The sequence below is a fragment of the Stegodyphus dumicola genome, chromosome 5 (assembly GCF_044657685.1).
Source record: "Stegodyphus dumicola isolate Sdum_Otavi_A_Nest chromosome 5, ASM4465768v1".
Lineage (NCBI taxonomy): Eukaryota > Metazoa > Arthropoda > Arachnida > Araneae > Eresidae > Stegodyphus > Stegodyphus dumicola.
Window position 1 is genome coordinate 158728030 of NC_140772.1, and position 18594 is coordinate 158746623.

Consider the following 18594-nt stretch of genomic DNA (forward strand, 5'->3'; position numbering starts at 1 on the left):
ATCAGACTCACAATAAATGAATTTAATTGCATTGGCCATGTTAAAAAATAAATTTCTATTTCATATATGCACTGATTTTGCACTTAAAATCGCAAGATTTCAGAAAAAGTGATTGTTAACTTTTATGAAAACACATAAAAGATGTAATGAACATCACATATTTATATATTATGCACTCATTTGTATTACATGAATATTGTTCATATCAATTTATAAACTGTAATAAAATATAAGCATACAATTTCAGAAATGAAGTAAAATATTAAGGGAAATTTTAACAGTTATAATTTGATAATTCAAGAAATACTCAGCTTTTTAACCCATATACTTAAAATTAAGGAAATTTTGTCATTATAAATAACTGATGTTAATAAGTGAATGAAATGGGTTGAAAATGAATTCATGTGATTTGATTTTCGCAAACTGAAATTAAATTCAGTTTAAAGACATAACAGTGTGTAAATAATCTGTATTTAAAAAGAAGGAGTTTAAATATACATACATTGTTATGATGTAAATATTTATTTAATTGTTGTTGATTAAATTTCATGAAACAAATTTTTTATATTACTTTTGAAGTAAATTTATGTATAATTATTTATATTTCATTCATTCTAATACAGTTTATATTTATTTTACTCTGTATTCTATAATATTATAAATCACATACATTTGTTTTTCTAAGCTGCTAAGGTCTGTATTGTGGTTAGCGAAGAGGCTAAGTTTGAATTCAATATAAGGCATGGTTATTTGTAACTGTAATTTGTAAAATAAGGACATTTAAAAATCTGTTGATCTAGAAATTCTCTTGAGAGGTTAAGAATAAAGAAAGAGTTATAAGATATGTATATTCCAATTCTCGGGGTTTTGCTATTCAAAATTTAGTAAAGAGAGAGATAATATTCTTAGGTTCTGTTTATTTAAATAGTTAAATCTAATCTAAATTTGTTTTGTACAAAAATTACATTCATTAAGCCGTTTTGTATTTCTGTGTATAATTGCATTATTATATTTTAATTTATAAAATTTTGTGTATATACAATTTAACTCTTAGAAGTAGATCTAGTAGAATTGGAAATTTTAAATTTTGAATTTGCTGGACTTGACAACAATTCGATCTTATCTTTCCTTGAAAATAACCAAACAATTTTTAACTATTTGTATTATATTCTCTTGTTTTCATTTTAATTCTGATTTATATTCTTTCTATTAGATTAATTTTCCATCAATATTGATATAATTATTATCTCTTCATTATATATTATTATTACATAAGAGCTTAGGAAATATAATTGAAATACATATGTAAGCAAAATAAAATTATAATTTTTAATAGCCTTTTTTAATTCTGTGATTTCTGTATTTCTAATCTAAAAATTAACAAATTCAATTCCAAAAGTTAACATTTAGGAATGTAACTTACTAACCTGCATAATTTCTACTATGTCCCACATTATATTTATATAATAATAAAAAGCAAAATCTTTTATATAAAAGTATTCAAATTAAAACTGTAAATAATTATTTATATAATATGATAATGATTGCATTCTTTTAGGAAATATATTAAAACATTCAGTTTAATTTCTAATCTCTGACACTAACCCTTCCTCATCTAAATCTTGGCCTTTTTTCTGTCAAGATATTATGATATGTTACATGTGTATTTTAAGTTTATTCTACATGTTATCTGCTGATTCATCTAAATTTGTACATCTATAACAGTAAAATATGAGCAATGAATAATTTTTCTGTGTCAGCTATATTTATACAATGTATAACATCATAAACTAGTTATATGGCTATTTATTTCGATACAGGCAACGCAAATGTGGCAATTTTGGAATCCCGACCTAAGTTCAGGCAAGAGAAAAATTGGTGTTTCTATTCCGTGAAGTTCAAATGCACTTTGTCCAATACCTGAAATTTACAAATATACGAGCAATCAGGAAGGACTTACCACTCAATTTAAAAAAAAAAAAAAAGTGATATTCTGGCTTTCCAGCGTGGGAAAGTAATAAAAGTCCTGAAATGGCATGAAAAGAAAGAAATTTACTTACTATCTTCAGTCCATACTGCAGAAATGATCGAGATGAAATACTGGAAGAAGTAAAAAAAACTGAAACCTACAATAGTTGCTGACTATGACCAAACTATGGGAGTTGTTCATAAACTTTATCGACACCTGATAAAGTTTATCAACACCTTACAAATTATCCCATTGCCGGAAAACGTGGAAAGAAATACTACGTAAAGATATTTTTCCCATCTTCTGGATCAAGCACTTGGGAATTCCTTTATTATTTATCAGTCAAAAGACTATGGAATAAGTAATACGGACTACAACACTGACCTACTGAGCAACTTCCGACCTAAGTTAGCCTAAAGGCAACAAACGGAATATGTTACTCAGAGGTAAAACCATCTACTATTTACTGGCCACAACCTTAGGTCGGGGCCCAAAACAGATCAGTCAGGCACTAAAATGTCACAAATTTCAAAGTTTTTACATTTGTACAATATACAGAGTTATTTGATATATTATTGCATACATTGAACAATACATCTGAAGTTATTATATTAAGATTTTCCAGAATAGTTAAGACAGTAATTGACAGCCGCCTACAGTAACAAACATGGTAACAATAAATGCAAAACGTTTAAAGTAGAAGATCATAGATAAATGTCAGTCATATATAATAGAAAAACACAAGTAAATGAACAGTAAGGATCAACACCCCGTTCAGAATCTGCATGCTATTGAAATGAAGTATATAGTCATGAAAGAATCAAGTCTGATCGCTAGAGTCCAAATTTAAGTGTAAATGAACATACTTTATGTTCCATAATCCAGTACTAAATGTTTTGTCCAAAGCAAAGTATTGTGCAGTTCATGCAACATTCAAGTCATATAACTCAGAGGTACTGGAATTTGTAAAAAATCATAGTAATAAAATCAAAAAGTTCAGAAAACACTGAAGATAATAAGCCATACATTCAGCCAACTGGTCCAAAGCATCCTGATGTGAACTTGTTGCCACTTTCCTGAACACATTCCACCAACGGAGAAAAAGACTACAACCACATAATGTTTCCTTTGTTGTCGTAAAACTAATGAAACAGGAGAGAGGATATGACGCCAGACAAGTTTATTGTAAAGACAGTGATGTAGGCTTGTGTGCTGTGCCATGTTTTCGTATATACCATACTGTGAAGGATTTGTGAATTTCAAAGAGAATCTGAGGGACATCGAATTCATGACATTTGATATAAATAATAATATTTTTATATTAGTTTATTATATTTATTTTGAACATATGTCATTTGATTTATTTTGCTGTAATTTGAGCAAAAATTACTGTAATCTATTAACATTTCCCTTATACATGAAAATACTGAATATAGTAGTTAATTCTTTTTTAATAAAGTATTCATAACATTTTAATGATAATAACAAACGTTTTATCATTAAAATGTTAAAATTGTGTTTAATGTATTAAATAATGTGTTTGCACGTTTTTCTCAAATATGTTCCACAATCAAGGTGTTAAAAATTGATCAAAAAAGTCAAAAATTTTATTTTATAACTTCCTTGAATTCTGCACATAAAGTAGAGAATTTTCTACAAATAAAAATTAAAACATGATGCATATTATTGTATCTGTTTTTTTTTTCCCTCTTCCTGTACTAAGACTTAATAAAAAGTTAAATTTTTGTATTTTCAAAACTGTTCTATCCCCAGAACTGAAAGTGTTATAAAATTCTCTACCTCATTTTGAGAAACTTTTATAATGGGAAATATTATCTTGTGGAAATAAAGCCAAGCGAACTTTCATTCTCTCTTTCTTGCTATAATCCTTAAATAGGACATAGGATAATATACATATATAAAATCCTTAAATTTTAACTTTTAAGATTTTGAGTGTTAGAAAAGGTTAATTTTTAAACGCTTTTTTTTTTCCTCTACAGACATACACAATTCCTTTTTAATTTATGTATAAAATTTGAGTATTTCTTATTAATTACATTATTTTCGTATAGTATTAGGATATTAGGATGCTCTGCAATGTTATAAAACTGTACATGGATTATTATTTCTTTGCATTATATATACACTATATATAAAGAATGTAAAGTCCTTATACACCAAAATAGCTTTTGGGTGCAGAAAGCTCAAGTTATGTGTAAAAGTAAAATGACTGTGTTCTATATATCATACTGAATGCAGTGTCTCTCGAAATGAATTTTGGAAGTTGGCAATCCAATTGCTAAAACTATGAGAGGTAGTGAAAATAGCAAAAGTATACAGCATCACTGATTTAGATGAAATGACATTTTACATACACCACACTCTAAAATTCTGAACCCTCAGTATCCAATCATTTGCATAAATATGCCACTAATGAAGTTGCAAAGAATAAATCTAGTAATGATATAGTATGCAATCTACTGCCTGTAGTTATTTTTTAGAAAGTGCCACTAAAATTTGTTCTTGTTTTAATTATTCCTTTAGTATTATCTGCAATATTGTTAGTATTAGTACCATCTGCAGGATTGTTAAACCCACAGATGATATTAATACTCATAATACTCAAATAACATACTGGAGAATTTTGAAGCTAAAGATCTACACAACATGCAGTATACTGCATGTATACTAAACCACAAATGCTACCACATTATGTTGCAGAAGCATGATGGAGATCCATTAATAAAAGTGATGACTATTTTGTGCCCATTCATAATGTATATGGCTAAGTGGCTCTTTTAACATTTAACAGACAGGTTGTTTTTCTCTGTCTTTCTTGGTTTCTGGGCATTTTTTTAAGAGAATTAAACAAACTTGTAAGTATCGTTTTAAAGTATTGCTGTTCCATTAAGCCAACATTATTTTTGATAAAATTTTATGAAGTTATTTATTTATATGTCTAGTATTTCTTATGAATGTGATATTTTATAAAAAAAAAATTAACCCATTTAAAGTGGAACCTGACAGAATTGACGTATAAATCTTGACTCGCTTACAGTTTTCTGATTCATAATCTTTTCCTACATCGAATAACTTATCTGCATTAATTTCCTCACAGATTTCCGCATCTTCCATACAAAACTCTTTCGTGCAACTAACTGAAGAGAGTAGATCCCATACTACATCATTATCATAAATCTTTATATGAAATTTAGGATGGATGACAATAAGTAAATGGAAATGCTATATATTTATACTTCATTGGGAAACACTAATTGGCACTCATGGAAAGTTTGCTGAAATTTAAACATGGCTAATTATTTCAATGAAGAGAACTGCAAGACGGTTCTTTTGCACAGAGAATGCAGTATTTTGGGCAAGAGAGGCAGCACAACAGTATGCATTTCCCTGTTTGTTCTCATCTTATTGCAGCTACTGCTACAAATGTCAGTTCTCAGTTTAGAAAACAGGCAGCATTAAAAGTTGTCACATTTAGATAGGCTGAAACTTGCAGGTGTTGTATGCAGCCAGATGATGTCTTTGGTCAATGTGTTAGCTCACTCATACTGCAGCACAGGATACATCTGTGTGCAGCATAAGGTCTTAATATTGAAAGTATATGGCAGATTTTGCATATTTGTCATCATTCTTATAGTACAAAACTAATGCAAGGGTGCTGCCAACAGATAATAGAGATGGTATGACTGGTGTAACTTTGTGATAAATACACTAGTCTTACAGCCAGAATCCTTGTGGAAGGATTAGGTGAATTTGATCAGAATTGAATGTTAAACCAACTCAACTCATATTATTAAGTTGTAAGGGTCTGTAACCATTATGGTAAGAGTTTTTTTATTAACTGCAGTGATCCCTCATTAGCTATATGGAGTAGAATTGGAACCTTATAGGGCCTATGTTTCGTAATGGTGCCTTAATTTCATCACAATAGCATTCCACCACATTAGCTGACACCCATACAAAGCTTCTTGTCATACTGTTTCAAGCACAGGATCATTGGTCATGGAGGTAATTTGGAAAGATCAGCTGACCTAATTCCATTGGACTTCTTATGAAATTAATGATTTAGCGGTAACAATTTATGACCCCATGTTATTTAAAAACCAGTCACACCTGATATGCTGCAAAACATCCACAAAAATAATTTTGCTCAAATACAGGTGTGTATCATTGCCAATTATGTAGACACTGAGGATAACTACTAGTACTCACATTTTAAATTTAGAATATTATTTTGTGTTCTAGTTCTTCATAATGTCCTACTGCTATGCGAATGTTTTACCATAACAAATTATAACCATTTTAACATGTCCTGGCTTTATTAGTACAGAAACGTTCTACCTATCTGACATTTAACTAACCAGAAAGCTCAAATAATCAAAATATTAAAAATTTTTAGGGACTTGTTTTTTCCTGCGAAAAATTAAGCAAATGAGAGACTTATAAAGCCATCATAAATCAACTATGATTCCCCCCTCCCAGCGAGATGGATCGATTTTGTTGAAAATGACCTAAATATTCTAAGGTCAAAAAGTAGAATGCAGTTACCAAATGCAGCAATGCCTGGAAAAGGCCAGGGTTCACCTGGACTGCAGAGCCAATGAAGAACTATGATTTTGAAAGAACTAAAACTTTTATCAAAAAGTGTAATATAATGCCAGTAATGGATAAGCACGACATTACAATTAAATTATACGATCTTCACGTTGGTTTTATGCAAATCCAATTAATTAAGAGGTTATAAGTATTTTTGTTTCCTCCTTGCATTTTTTGGGGAGGAGGAGTTGAAATTTGACTTTACAGAACAGCATGCAGTGAAATATTTACAATATTATGGGATTCTGGCAGCAAGAAAGTTTTGCATTAACTGGCATAATATGTGCGATTTTGTTTGAAATTAAATAAGAAATGATATGCAACAGGAAATCTATGTTTTAATGTGCTATATCTGCAACTTGCATCTCTTGATTATCTAGCAAATACAAAGTGATAAGTTCTTTTAAATTTCTGTCAGAATGAGTACATTCTCTGTCAACTTTCAGGGTGGAAAGAATTTCATAATAGAATAAGATGTTTAAACAAGGCCTATGAAAATATTGGCTTTTTTTTTTTTTTTTTTTTCTTTCAAAATCTTACATATTGTATGCAGAATTTTGACACTACAGTTAGTTACAAATAAGATGACTGTTTTATAATTTTAAACTGGAAATTTCTTTTTCCATTCATTTGGTATTTCTACAGGAAACTGCATTTTTTTTTATATGTTCAACTATCTGGATTTTTTGCATATCCAGCATTTTCCAAGCTTTACAGGCAGTCAAACATTTACTGCAATTTTTTTCACCCACTTGTACTATCTCATACAAAATTATTAACATACTCATGCCAGCAACTGGATACTGAGAGATCTGCAAATATCTTCTATTCAAGTTATTAGTGTATGTAGGATCTCATTTAATACTAAATCAGTAACCCTTTATATGTGTGGTACTGACTTTTTTCCCACTATCTCTCACTATTTTTGCTAAGGTTTCCCATCTCATTAAGATTGCTAATTTTCAAAATTTGCCTCTAGAGGCACTGTAATTAGCCTCATATGGTGAAACATAGTCATTTAACTGTAAGCAGATACAACTTTCATCTAGCTTTCAGCATACTAAAGTTATTCTGAGTTTAAGAATTTTACTATACATTTTGCATCCATATGTGTGTTAGATAAATAAAAAATCATGTAAATCAAAATACTAACTTTAATTTGCAATATTCCCTTAACTCTCCCCATTTTAATTTGGTTATTTTCCCTTTCCATTCTAAAAGCAGTATCCTAAAATAGTTATAAATTGCTCTGAATTTCATCTTTTCAAAATTAATACATGTCATGATGCATATGTAAAATTTCAGCAAATGATGATTTCAAATTTGGAAACCATAACTTAATATCAGCCAATGGGGACAGATCTGAACTGAATCATATAACTCAGTTGTAAGTGCAATTTCATTGACAAAAGTTTGTCGTGAAGAACTAAGCATAATGTCATTTCATTGCATCAAAACTTATTGTAGACAGAGAAAAACACATTTATTAATTTCGTAGATGAACTTTTCACAGAGACAGGGATTTCTGAGCAGGCGATAGATATCCTGCTGACATCAATAAATGTGATGATTTACAAATTTATGATGTGAACATAAAGCAGCACTGATGGATAAAGATATCAGCAGTCATTGAGGTGAATTGAACATATTTTGTTTCTTGAAAAACACATTCATAATTTGAACTACAAAGGCAATAGGTGCAATCTGTATGCTCATTTTTGATCCCATTTGTGCCTTTTTATATTGTTACAATGATGCAATTGATGAAAGAGAGGTAAGCACCAACATGTTCACAGGAGAGCTATAAGTATAGGAATGTGATGTGTGTAATATGAAAGTTTAGTGCAGAATGATTTAGTTTCAGTTCAGATTGGAGAATACTAAATTTCAGTTCCCAAATCTGAAATCATTATTGGCTGAAGCATTATATAAACATCTTCATGATGAGTATTATGCAAAAATTATATGACATGAACTAAATTTGAAATGACACAGATTAGATGGATTTATTACCAGCAGCAGCTACTTTTAGAATAGAAAGGGAAATTAACCAAATTAAAATGAAAAGTTACGAAAGTGTTGCAACTTAATATTTTGATTTATGTTTTTTATCTTATATATACAAGTGGGATATAAACTTATGTTTTATTTTAAATGGAAAATCTAAATTATTTATTGGAAATGGAAAATCTAAATTTTATTCACAAGGTGATAAATAAAACTATCTGGTCACATGTAGCGTTCATCTTTGGGCCTAATGGCACTAAGTTCCTTCGTCTGCAATCCTTCTTCTTCTAAGGTTTTTAAGAAAAGTTGAATCTGAAAATAAGTAAATTATAAATATTTTTTTTAGAAGGCAAAAAAAAAAAAAAAAAAACTCTTTTGAATTTTTAAACAAAATAATAAACTATATGATTTGTTTCTTACCGTTTATTATATAGCAAAATCTTTTATTTGTATAAAAAATGACAATTTTTATGGAGTATATAACATCAGTGATGTGTTATAACTGTATTTAAAAGTATCATGATATCAGATAAAGAATACTTTGAGGTATAGGACAAGTTTTTAGAGAGATTAATTATGATAAAGCATACATGCAGTACCTGAACAAATGAAGGGATGTTTTTGAAGGGAACTTTCTTAGGGAAACTGATTGATATTAACAATATATAAGGAAAAAATCACGAAAATGGCAACACAATTATGCATTTTTCTTTGTTTGGAAATTGAACCATGGACAAAATTACCAGTTCTCCATGTAATAAACCGTTGTCTCTAAAGAGGGAGACAAATGGATTTCATGAATTTTTCTCATGCATAAACTTAAAAATTGTAGAGAAAAAGAGACAAGAAATGACAATTAATAAAAATAGAAGAGAACTGAGTGGCAATGAAACCAGAAGATAAATAAGTGTGTGGCTAGTAATGCCCTGTTCTTTCAATATATACCACATAGGAGCATTTTAAATTTTTGTCACATCATATCATATAATTAACTAAGTACAAATAATAAACAAGTTTCATACAATTTAAGTCAAAATCATTTGTTATACAATTTCCAAAATATATTGGTTGGTATCCCCATCTCCAGTCATTAAATACATTTTTCATTAACTTGGTAAGTGCTACTTGCATTCAGTCTAATCCTCTATTCCCATTGTAATGCCTGAAAACCATGCATTACAATGGGAATTATAACGGAGGAGGTTAAAAACGTTTATGCAAATATAAAATGGTAGGCAGTTCCTAATATCCTTACAAAGCCTATTTACATGTAAGATTTCAACTAAAGTGCCTGATGCATTTTCCTTTTGCCAAAAAATAGTCTGCTAACAACAAAGGGCATTACTGATTCAAAACTTGGCAGAGAACTGAAAAAGTTGAAAAATTATATATCGGAATATGTATATTTTCTTTTGAATCAGCTTGTGCTATTCTATCAATAACAGAATCAGCTACTTGTGCAGTTTTTATTTTCATTACACAGTGTACAGTACTTCTTTAAAAGAAGCATGGATTGTCATTCTTAGGTCTAATTATCTGAATGCAGTGGGGTATGATGATATTTATAACTAAGCCATGCAAGAATTTTCAAGAAAAACCTTAATGCTTTTACTAATGACTTCAAAGCATTTATCAAATGCCTAACTTATTTCCTGAAGCATAAAAGCTTGCTATCATTTTCCAGAAACTTAGCAAAGGTTGAAAAAAATATGCATATATGAAAAGAACTGCACAACTTAGCCTTCTACTAATTATTGTTAAATTAAAAACAATTCTTAAAAATTCTAACTGCTTTGGTTTGGATTCAAGGTAAAGACACAACTACATCTCAAATCTTTTTGAGAGCCTTCTATGCTAGGCACTTCTTAATATCCTTACAGAGCCTATTACATAAAATATTCCCACTTAAGTGCTTAATGCATTTCCCTTTCACTTTCAATCAAAGTGTTCTAGAATTGCAAAAAAATAGTTTGATAACAGCAAAATGCATTATTGATTCAAAAGTTTGCAGTGAATTGAAAAAGTTGAAACTAATATATAAGAATATGTATATTTTCTTTTGAACGAACCAATGAGAAGGTGGTCTAACATTCTTTTTCTCACGTCAGTCTTTATCAGAGTCTTTTAGACTGATGGATTTTAAGCATCCTCATTGCACAATTTCCATATTTTATCCAGGATTTGAACCCAAGCCCATCAATATGTAAGTAGCCTTTGCTAATTACTGCACAAAATGGGAAAGCACCTGATTACTTTCCTTCCACTGTCGGGTCTATCAGCATTAGAGTTGCTAAACACTAGTTCGATTCCAGGTAAACAGGCTGGCTGCACTGGGTGTTTTTATAGTTTTCACCATGTGTAACATAGATATCAGCCAGTTTCCCTTAAAACGTCTTTTATGTTGGCATCCTTTCCCTTAAGCAGATAGCCCTTGCATGTTTTTTCATAAAGAAATAAAACTAAAAAAGGTCTTTCATTATGAAATTGATCAATACGAGTATGAGTTTAAGAGATCACTATGAACAATTCATTAATTTCCAAAATTACAAAAATTATTGCATAAATATATCAGGGTTCATACACATTTATGCACATGGAAATTAAGAACTTTTAAGGATCATTAGTGAAAAAAATTAAGGGCCTATGAGCAAATGGGAACTGAATAAATTCAATTGAAAATATTATCTATGCCTGAATTTCACTTTTGTAATTCCATCCTAAAAATAAATAGATCCCTAAGTAGTATGCATTATTATTTTGTCACACACTTGGTCAGTCTAGAGGTTTAGTAAATAGCAGGTAGATTTTGTGTCAAACGACATACGTTAAAATGAGAAATAAGATCATAATCAGCATGATTCATAACAATAGACTGAATGTTGTCACCGCTGCTGCTTGTCTAGAGAGAGACCTGCTGATTAGAAGAAACATAAAAGGCCTGATGTAGGCATGGTTGGCAAGTGTTAAAAATTTGTCAGACTCTGTTTGATGCAGTTAGTGTCATAGCTTTGTGTACAGTAGTTCCAGGGGTTGTAACCCAGTTAATATACTTTAAGGTTGCAATAAGCCATTAAAGCACCAGAGGTGATAAGTTGTTTTGTATTATTTTAAGTCTCAGTAGATGTAAAGAATAAGTTTTAATAGAATTTTTACATTTTTGTATTTTATCTTGTGACCACAGATAGTAATAACTACCTTTAATATGAAGAGAAAAATTTTAAGGGTAAGCAGTTAGTTATAAATAATTACATTAGGTAGTTTGATAACCTTAGTCATTATGGATTTACATGACCACTATATAATTTTATTTTTTTAAAATATTTGTTAAAAAGCCCTATTAAAATAAAAATCTAATAAAATTTCACAGTTTAAAATACATGTAATTTATGACACAGATTTTTAAAGGATATTACGATAATTACACATTAAAAGCTACAAAACGTTTATATTTTGTAACAACAACACTCAACAAAATATTTATCCGACATTTTAATTTGAAGCCTTCCCAGACATTTTGGCAAGTTTATATTGATTTCCTTCTCTTTAAGCATCTTTTCTAACAATTAAAGATTTTTCTCAATATGCAAACAAATGCTCTTGCTAGTTTTTGCGTGCTTTATCTCCTAACTTGTCAACCTCTCCACAATGTTCCTATGAGGGTTTAATTGATCTGGTAAAAGATAAATAATCCAAAACCCCCAACAAACATGAAGCATATTATTTTTATGTCTGAAATTAACTTCAATATCAGACAAAGGTTTAAATAAGCCTCTTATTTAAAAAGAAATTAAAATGTAAAGGCATGTTCTGATGCTAACAAAATCAATTACAGCTCACAGTGACATAATTAAACAATAACAGTCAAATTCAAACTAATAATTTGGACTAGTGGTCAAAGATCATACAATTTAATTTTAATTTAATCTGGCTCAATAACTCTATCGTGGGTTATTCAATTATGGCAAAGCACACGAGGGCTATCTGCCTAAAGGGAGGGATGCCTTCGTGGAGGACTTTCTAAGGGTAACTGGCTCGTATACACGTTACACATGGGGAAAACCACGAAAACGCCCACGCAGCCAGCCTGTTCGCGGGATTCGAACCTCGGACCGAACTACCAGTGTTCAGCATCTTTACTGCTCCCCCGCTGGTGGGCCTCAATAACTCTATCATATGAGGAGATAGAAATGGGAAATTATGGTAAAGGCTGAAATCATAAACAATTGGGAAATTTACATAATAATAACTGCACATATCTTTGAAGAATAATGTTCTTTATGTATTCAGTTTCTTTCTTCAACATGCCTTCCTTTTCATTTTAGAATTTTTTGATTTAATTAAGGATTTCTGTTATTCTAAAAAACACTAAATGCATTTAGAATGTACAGAAAAAGTGGCTAATTTTATTTCTTTAGTAATATGAACATTCAGAAGAAATATGGAATATATATAGTAAAGGCCGGTTACAGAGCTGATGTGGCAGAATTTCTAGAATTTAGTGGCACTCCGAACAACAAAATCTAGAAATGGCAGAACATTTAGAATTTAGAGCAGGCACTGGAAGCAGAATTTAGGATCTACAGAGATTGCATCAGGTGGGAAAATGCCTAGTGCCAGCTATGTGTATGATGCATTAAGAAATATTAGATGAATCTTTTAAATTGTAAATTTTCAATTTCTTTATTAATAAAAAAAAATCCTTTTCTATAATGCCTGCCCATGTGATAAGATTAGAAGCATTTTTGATATTTTCCATGCTTGTGTCTAGTGAAAAGTAGAGAAAATAAAGGGAAGATAAACATGTTAAGATTCTAGTATCAGAAGTAAAACATTCAAATATTATGTTTTCATCGTTCTTCCAGATGTTCCCCAAAATGTAAGAAATTCATTGCAAACTTTCTGTAAAATACATTCATTACGTGTTGATACCATGGAGACATTTTTCATTTTGTCACATATTTCTGGAACCTTCTAGAATCGTGGGTCTATAAATTTTGCCTTCAAATCCTTCTAAACTTTCCAAGCTGCAATGTCTAAAATCCTAAAGAAAAAATATCCCTACCATTTCTGTAACAGCAAAAAGCCAGAAATATTTTGGAAAAAAAAAAGGGGGGGAAGTATAAAATTAATTTTATATTGAAAACTGATGCACATTCTGAGAATTTTGAATATTCTTAGATAATTACATGGGAAAAACTCTTACTATGAAAAAATTAAAAACAAGACATTTTTAATTATTTACATAGCTCATTTTGCTTTTGCTAATAGCTGTTTCGTAAATTGTGCTTCATAGCACAATTTATATACCTTGTTTATTTTTCAGATTCAAAATATTGTATAATAAGTTGCCAAAATGAAACTTTATAATATGACAGCAAAAATTTAAAATGTTTTATTTTAATGTTATTTTTTAAATATAGTTTCAATGTATTACTATTATTTTAATAAAATTTATTGATGTTACAATGTTTTAAAAAATCGTTGAAAAATTGTCAGATGTCGGAATTAGTAATTAGTTTCCTAAATTATAGTAGTGATTTAGGATTCAGATTAGTTTCTATAAAATCACCAAAATGTTGAAAAGTCGCCAAATTTAGAACCGTTTAATAAACGAATTCACATCCTCAAAAGTGAAAAGTTGTTTAAGAGCTCTTTATTAGAAAAAATTAATTTCAAAATGCTTATGTTTCACTTCTTGCTTAGAAACTCGAGTATCTCATCTTTTATATTAGAAATAGAAACAAATTATAACTCGTGAACCCATTCAAAAGATAACCATATATATGGCAGTGTATTGTCAAAAATATTCCTCCAAAATGTTAATTCACACTCAAAATGGCAGTCATAAAAACAGACAGAAATTTCAGATGATTAAAATTAAGTACCTTTTGCTGTTTTTGGCCAAAATTAAGAACATTTAAGGACCAAAAATCGATTCTAAAAAATCTAAGGACTCTTAAGGACTGTACAAACTCTGTATATATGCATTAACAATGCGTAAGAGAACTGATTGTCACAACTTTACAGAATGACTGAAAAGTAAAACTCTCCATAATCGGTGGTATGTGAAACATGAACATGGGATTACAATTAAGTTTAAAGAACATGGAAAAAGAAAAGTTGTTTTAATCACAGGTATTTATTTACAAGAAATAAGGTATGCTATTTACAGTTGTTGAAATGAATGATCAGCAACTGTAATACATGCATCACAACAGTGACGGATCTCATGAAGATGCAGATTGACTCTCTTCAAGACCTTATTACCAAAATTAGGACTGCTGCTACAGAAGTATGTGACATGTTGGGTATCTTCCAGGGTATAGACCTTTCACCAATTGAGCATGTCTGGGGCATGGTAGGCCTCCAGATTCAGGCACCACAAAATATCGCTGATCTGGAGCGACAACTGATGAATGCCTGACAGAATGTGTTGCAGGATGAAATCAGGAACCTCTACCACTCCTTGCCTCAACGAATTCAAGCATGCATTGCTGCCAGGGGCGGTTCGACCACCTACTAATTTGAACATTCAATGGGTGATTGTGAACAGGTACTATGACCTTGATTTTTTAATCATTTTCTTATCTGTGTATGAGCTATAACACATGTTCAATTTAATCAAAACCAACCACTTCCTACATGGTGCTTCGTTTTTTTAGCAAAAGGTGTATATATTAGCAAATGCAATTCAGAAGTTATAATATAGCTATAGTATTTATAAACAGATAAATGTAAAGGGAATTAAAGTAAAACAGCCTTAAAATATACTAATAATAAAACTTAGTACTTTTGGTGTTTTCAGTTCTTGAGAAGAGAATTCTTGATGTACAAACAATATTCCACTTTGAAGACATCGTTGGGCTAAGACACGTGCGACATTAATAACAGCATTACTGTCAATAGCACTGAAATACATATATAAAATATGATTAAAACATAAATAAGAACATATTCATAATATTTAAATATATATGAAATTAATGTTTTTATAAATTGATGCTTATTACAGATACATTTAAATATATATTTGATCAAGTTTCTAAAACATAATTTTAGTAAAAAAAGAGGTTAAACATACACGGAAGGGTGAAAACATTATGACTACCTACTTAATAACATGTTCCATGACCTTTGGCCAGCAAAAAAGCAGCAACTCACCTTGCCAAGGATGTCACAGGTTCTTGGTGGATGACTGAAGACAGGTTGTACCAAATATCTAAGCAGCGATCAAGCAAAGTCGAGGTATTCCGACATGGTGATGTTTGAGGTCTGAGCTGCCGCACAATGACATCCAAAATGTGCTCTATTGGGTTAATATCCGGACAGCTGGTTAGCTTGGACATCAACTGGAATTTGTCCTTATGCTCCTCGAAGTACTCCAACACAATTCAAGCATTGTGACATGGGGTTCCTCGAAGCACTCCTACACAGTTCAAGCATTGTGACATGGGGCACTGTCTTGCTGGAAGATTACATTTCCAGTTGGGAAGGCAGATGCTATGCAAGAGTGCAACTGATCCACAATTATGTTTGACAATCTGCAGCTTTCATAGTTTGTTCTACCACAACTAAAGGCCTATTCACAAGAGTAGATTTGACCAGAGGCGAAAACCGGTTCTTCCAATGTGTCCCATTTACACGGCAAACAAGCATTAATTGTCTCTCGGAACTGAAGGTAGATTACTCCTACCTCTCTGAAGCAGGGCAAATGAGGAGATTTCCCATATTGCACTGCAAGATTGTGTGGTTCCCTTAATTTCATTAAACAACATGGCTGACATGCAGCTGACTGCTCACTGGACTGTCAGCAAAACAATCACGATAGATATCTGGGGATACAATATCCAAAAAAAATTAGATGCAACCATATGAGATATGGAAATTTATAAACAAGTACAGACAAGGTTATCTGATGCTGGGTGTTCCTGAAAATACCGTTCAAATTAAACTAAAGGTGCTCAATTGCGCATATCGGCTTCAACATGACAAGGGCCTCATTACCTTTTGAATGACTTTTTTTTTTTTTTTTTTATTTAAGAGCTTTCATCTACTTTTTATGAATATTATTAAATTTTTTTAAGACAAAATGGTTTTAACATGAAAAACATTTTTTTGTCAGTAATATTTTTTTTAATTAAAAATTTTTGAAGAAAAACTTAACAATTAAAATGTCTTTCTTCTTCTAAAATTTTGCTTGTTTTCTCCCAAATTTTTTATTGTGTTTATTTTAGTGTTCTTAATAATTTAGAATTGATTTTGCAAGTAATAATTTCTGAGAAAAAAATAAAAACACATTTTTTTGTAAAAACTGAAACAAATATGATCTCAATCACATTTTCACTTCAAATAATTTTTCTTTTCAGTATTTTGCAAAACCCATCCTTGTTTGTATAAAGAATATAATTTCAAATAAGCAGTAAAATATTAAATAATTTAGTCCATATCTGTATAAGTTATAGGACTTTGAGTAAAAGGACTTTTTAAAACAATGCAGACTGAGAAAACACAGAATGTAAACTGTCTAAATGGTCATTATATCATTTCAAATTTCTTACAAATTTTATTACTGAATTTCAATACATACAGATATATACAGTCAAAAGTCTTTAATCCGGACGCGTCGGGACTTCGGTGATTCCGGATTATCGGTTTTTCCGGATTATAGATCATCAGTTTAAATCTGGTAAGATGGCATGCAGAAATTATAAAATTAAAAATATGAAACCATAATTTATAAAATAAAGAGCAATTATGTTCCATACGGTATCAAAATTTACAAAAAAAAAAAAGCTTTATATTTATTTGATTACTTTATTAAACATTTCTTTCAACGCGCGCATGCGTAAAGCATACATTACGCATAGTCGAAATTAGAAAATTGCAACCAGAAAACTATTTTATGTGTATTCGTGATATTTATAATGACGAGGCATTTGATTTAAATCATATCAAAGACGGAGTACATCGAGATGAAATACTACATTTAGTAAGGAATTATAAGCCGAATAAAATAAAAACATCTGCCCTGACAATAAGGATAGTGCTGACAGATCAACTTCCAGTTCATTGCGCATCGCGTCTTCCCCCCCCCCCACAGAACAGCGTGAAACTGATAAACATATCTCGGAATGCTTAGAGAAACAAAGGATATGCCTTTATTCATTTTTTGCAGCAATTCCACTTTTTGTTTGATGGACATTGAAACATGCTTTCCCTTTGTAGATCCAGCATTGGAAATTCTATTTGACATAATTGAAAGTTCTAACTTACATTTATAAAATTGCTCTAACAGTCTGCAAAAAATAATAACCCAGATCCAATTAGAAGATTAAGGAACAACGCAATCTGCAACATTAACTGAAATAGAGAATTAGATAATTTTAGCTTAGCTTATACTGTCCGTTATACATTAAACGCGCATGTGTAAACGTATTATGTGCATGCGTTAACGTATTATGCGTTGACGCATGCACAGAAAGTTTGTAGCTTTGAGGTCCGGATTGTAGATCATTCCGGATTATGGACGTCTGGATTAAAGACTTCTGACTGTATACATAAAATAAAACTTAGTCCTATTCAATTGGTTAATACAAATATAAATTATAAGCTTTTAATCAAAATCTTTGTAATACACCTTCAAAACAATTTTAATACATGAATTATTATGTAATTTCTAAAACATTTATAATCAATATTAAAAGATTTATAATTAATTATAATAATATTAACTTGTCATTTCATTAATTTTTTCAAAAATCAAAGTTTGAAATTTAATAGCCACAAAGCATTTTATTTAAAACCATTCAGTGGCACGCATGATTTTTTTTCTTCTTTTAACCATTTGGTCTAATATACAAATTGTCTTTGAAATTAATTTAGATGTATTTTAATTAATTAAAGAGTTAAACTTCAATAGCATTCTATAGCAATAGTAAGAATTTTAAAAAAGATGTAAATAAACATTAGAAATCTGCCAATCAGATTAAATTTTGTGACATCAT

At 30.3% G+C, this 18594-nt stretch overlaps 1 protein-coding gene across 1 annotated transcript in view; it reads right to left on the reverse strand.

The window, feature by feature from the left end:
• Positions 1-144: 144 nt before the first annotated feature.
• mRpL18 (mitochondrial ribosomal protein L18) overlaps positions 145-18594 on the reverse strand; it is a 46144-nt gene continuing 27694 nt past the window's right edge. Inside the window, exons 4-5 of the mRNA XM_035365246.2 lie at positions 15381-15498; positions 145-8902 (exon numbers count right to left, since the gene is read on the reverse strand). Of these exons, the coding sequence (XP_035221137.1) occupies positions 8813-8902; positions 15381-15498 (208 nt within the window). The 3' untranslated portion in view covers positions 145-8812. The remainder of the gene's footprint in view (positions 8903-15380; positions 15499-18594) is intronic.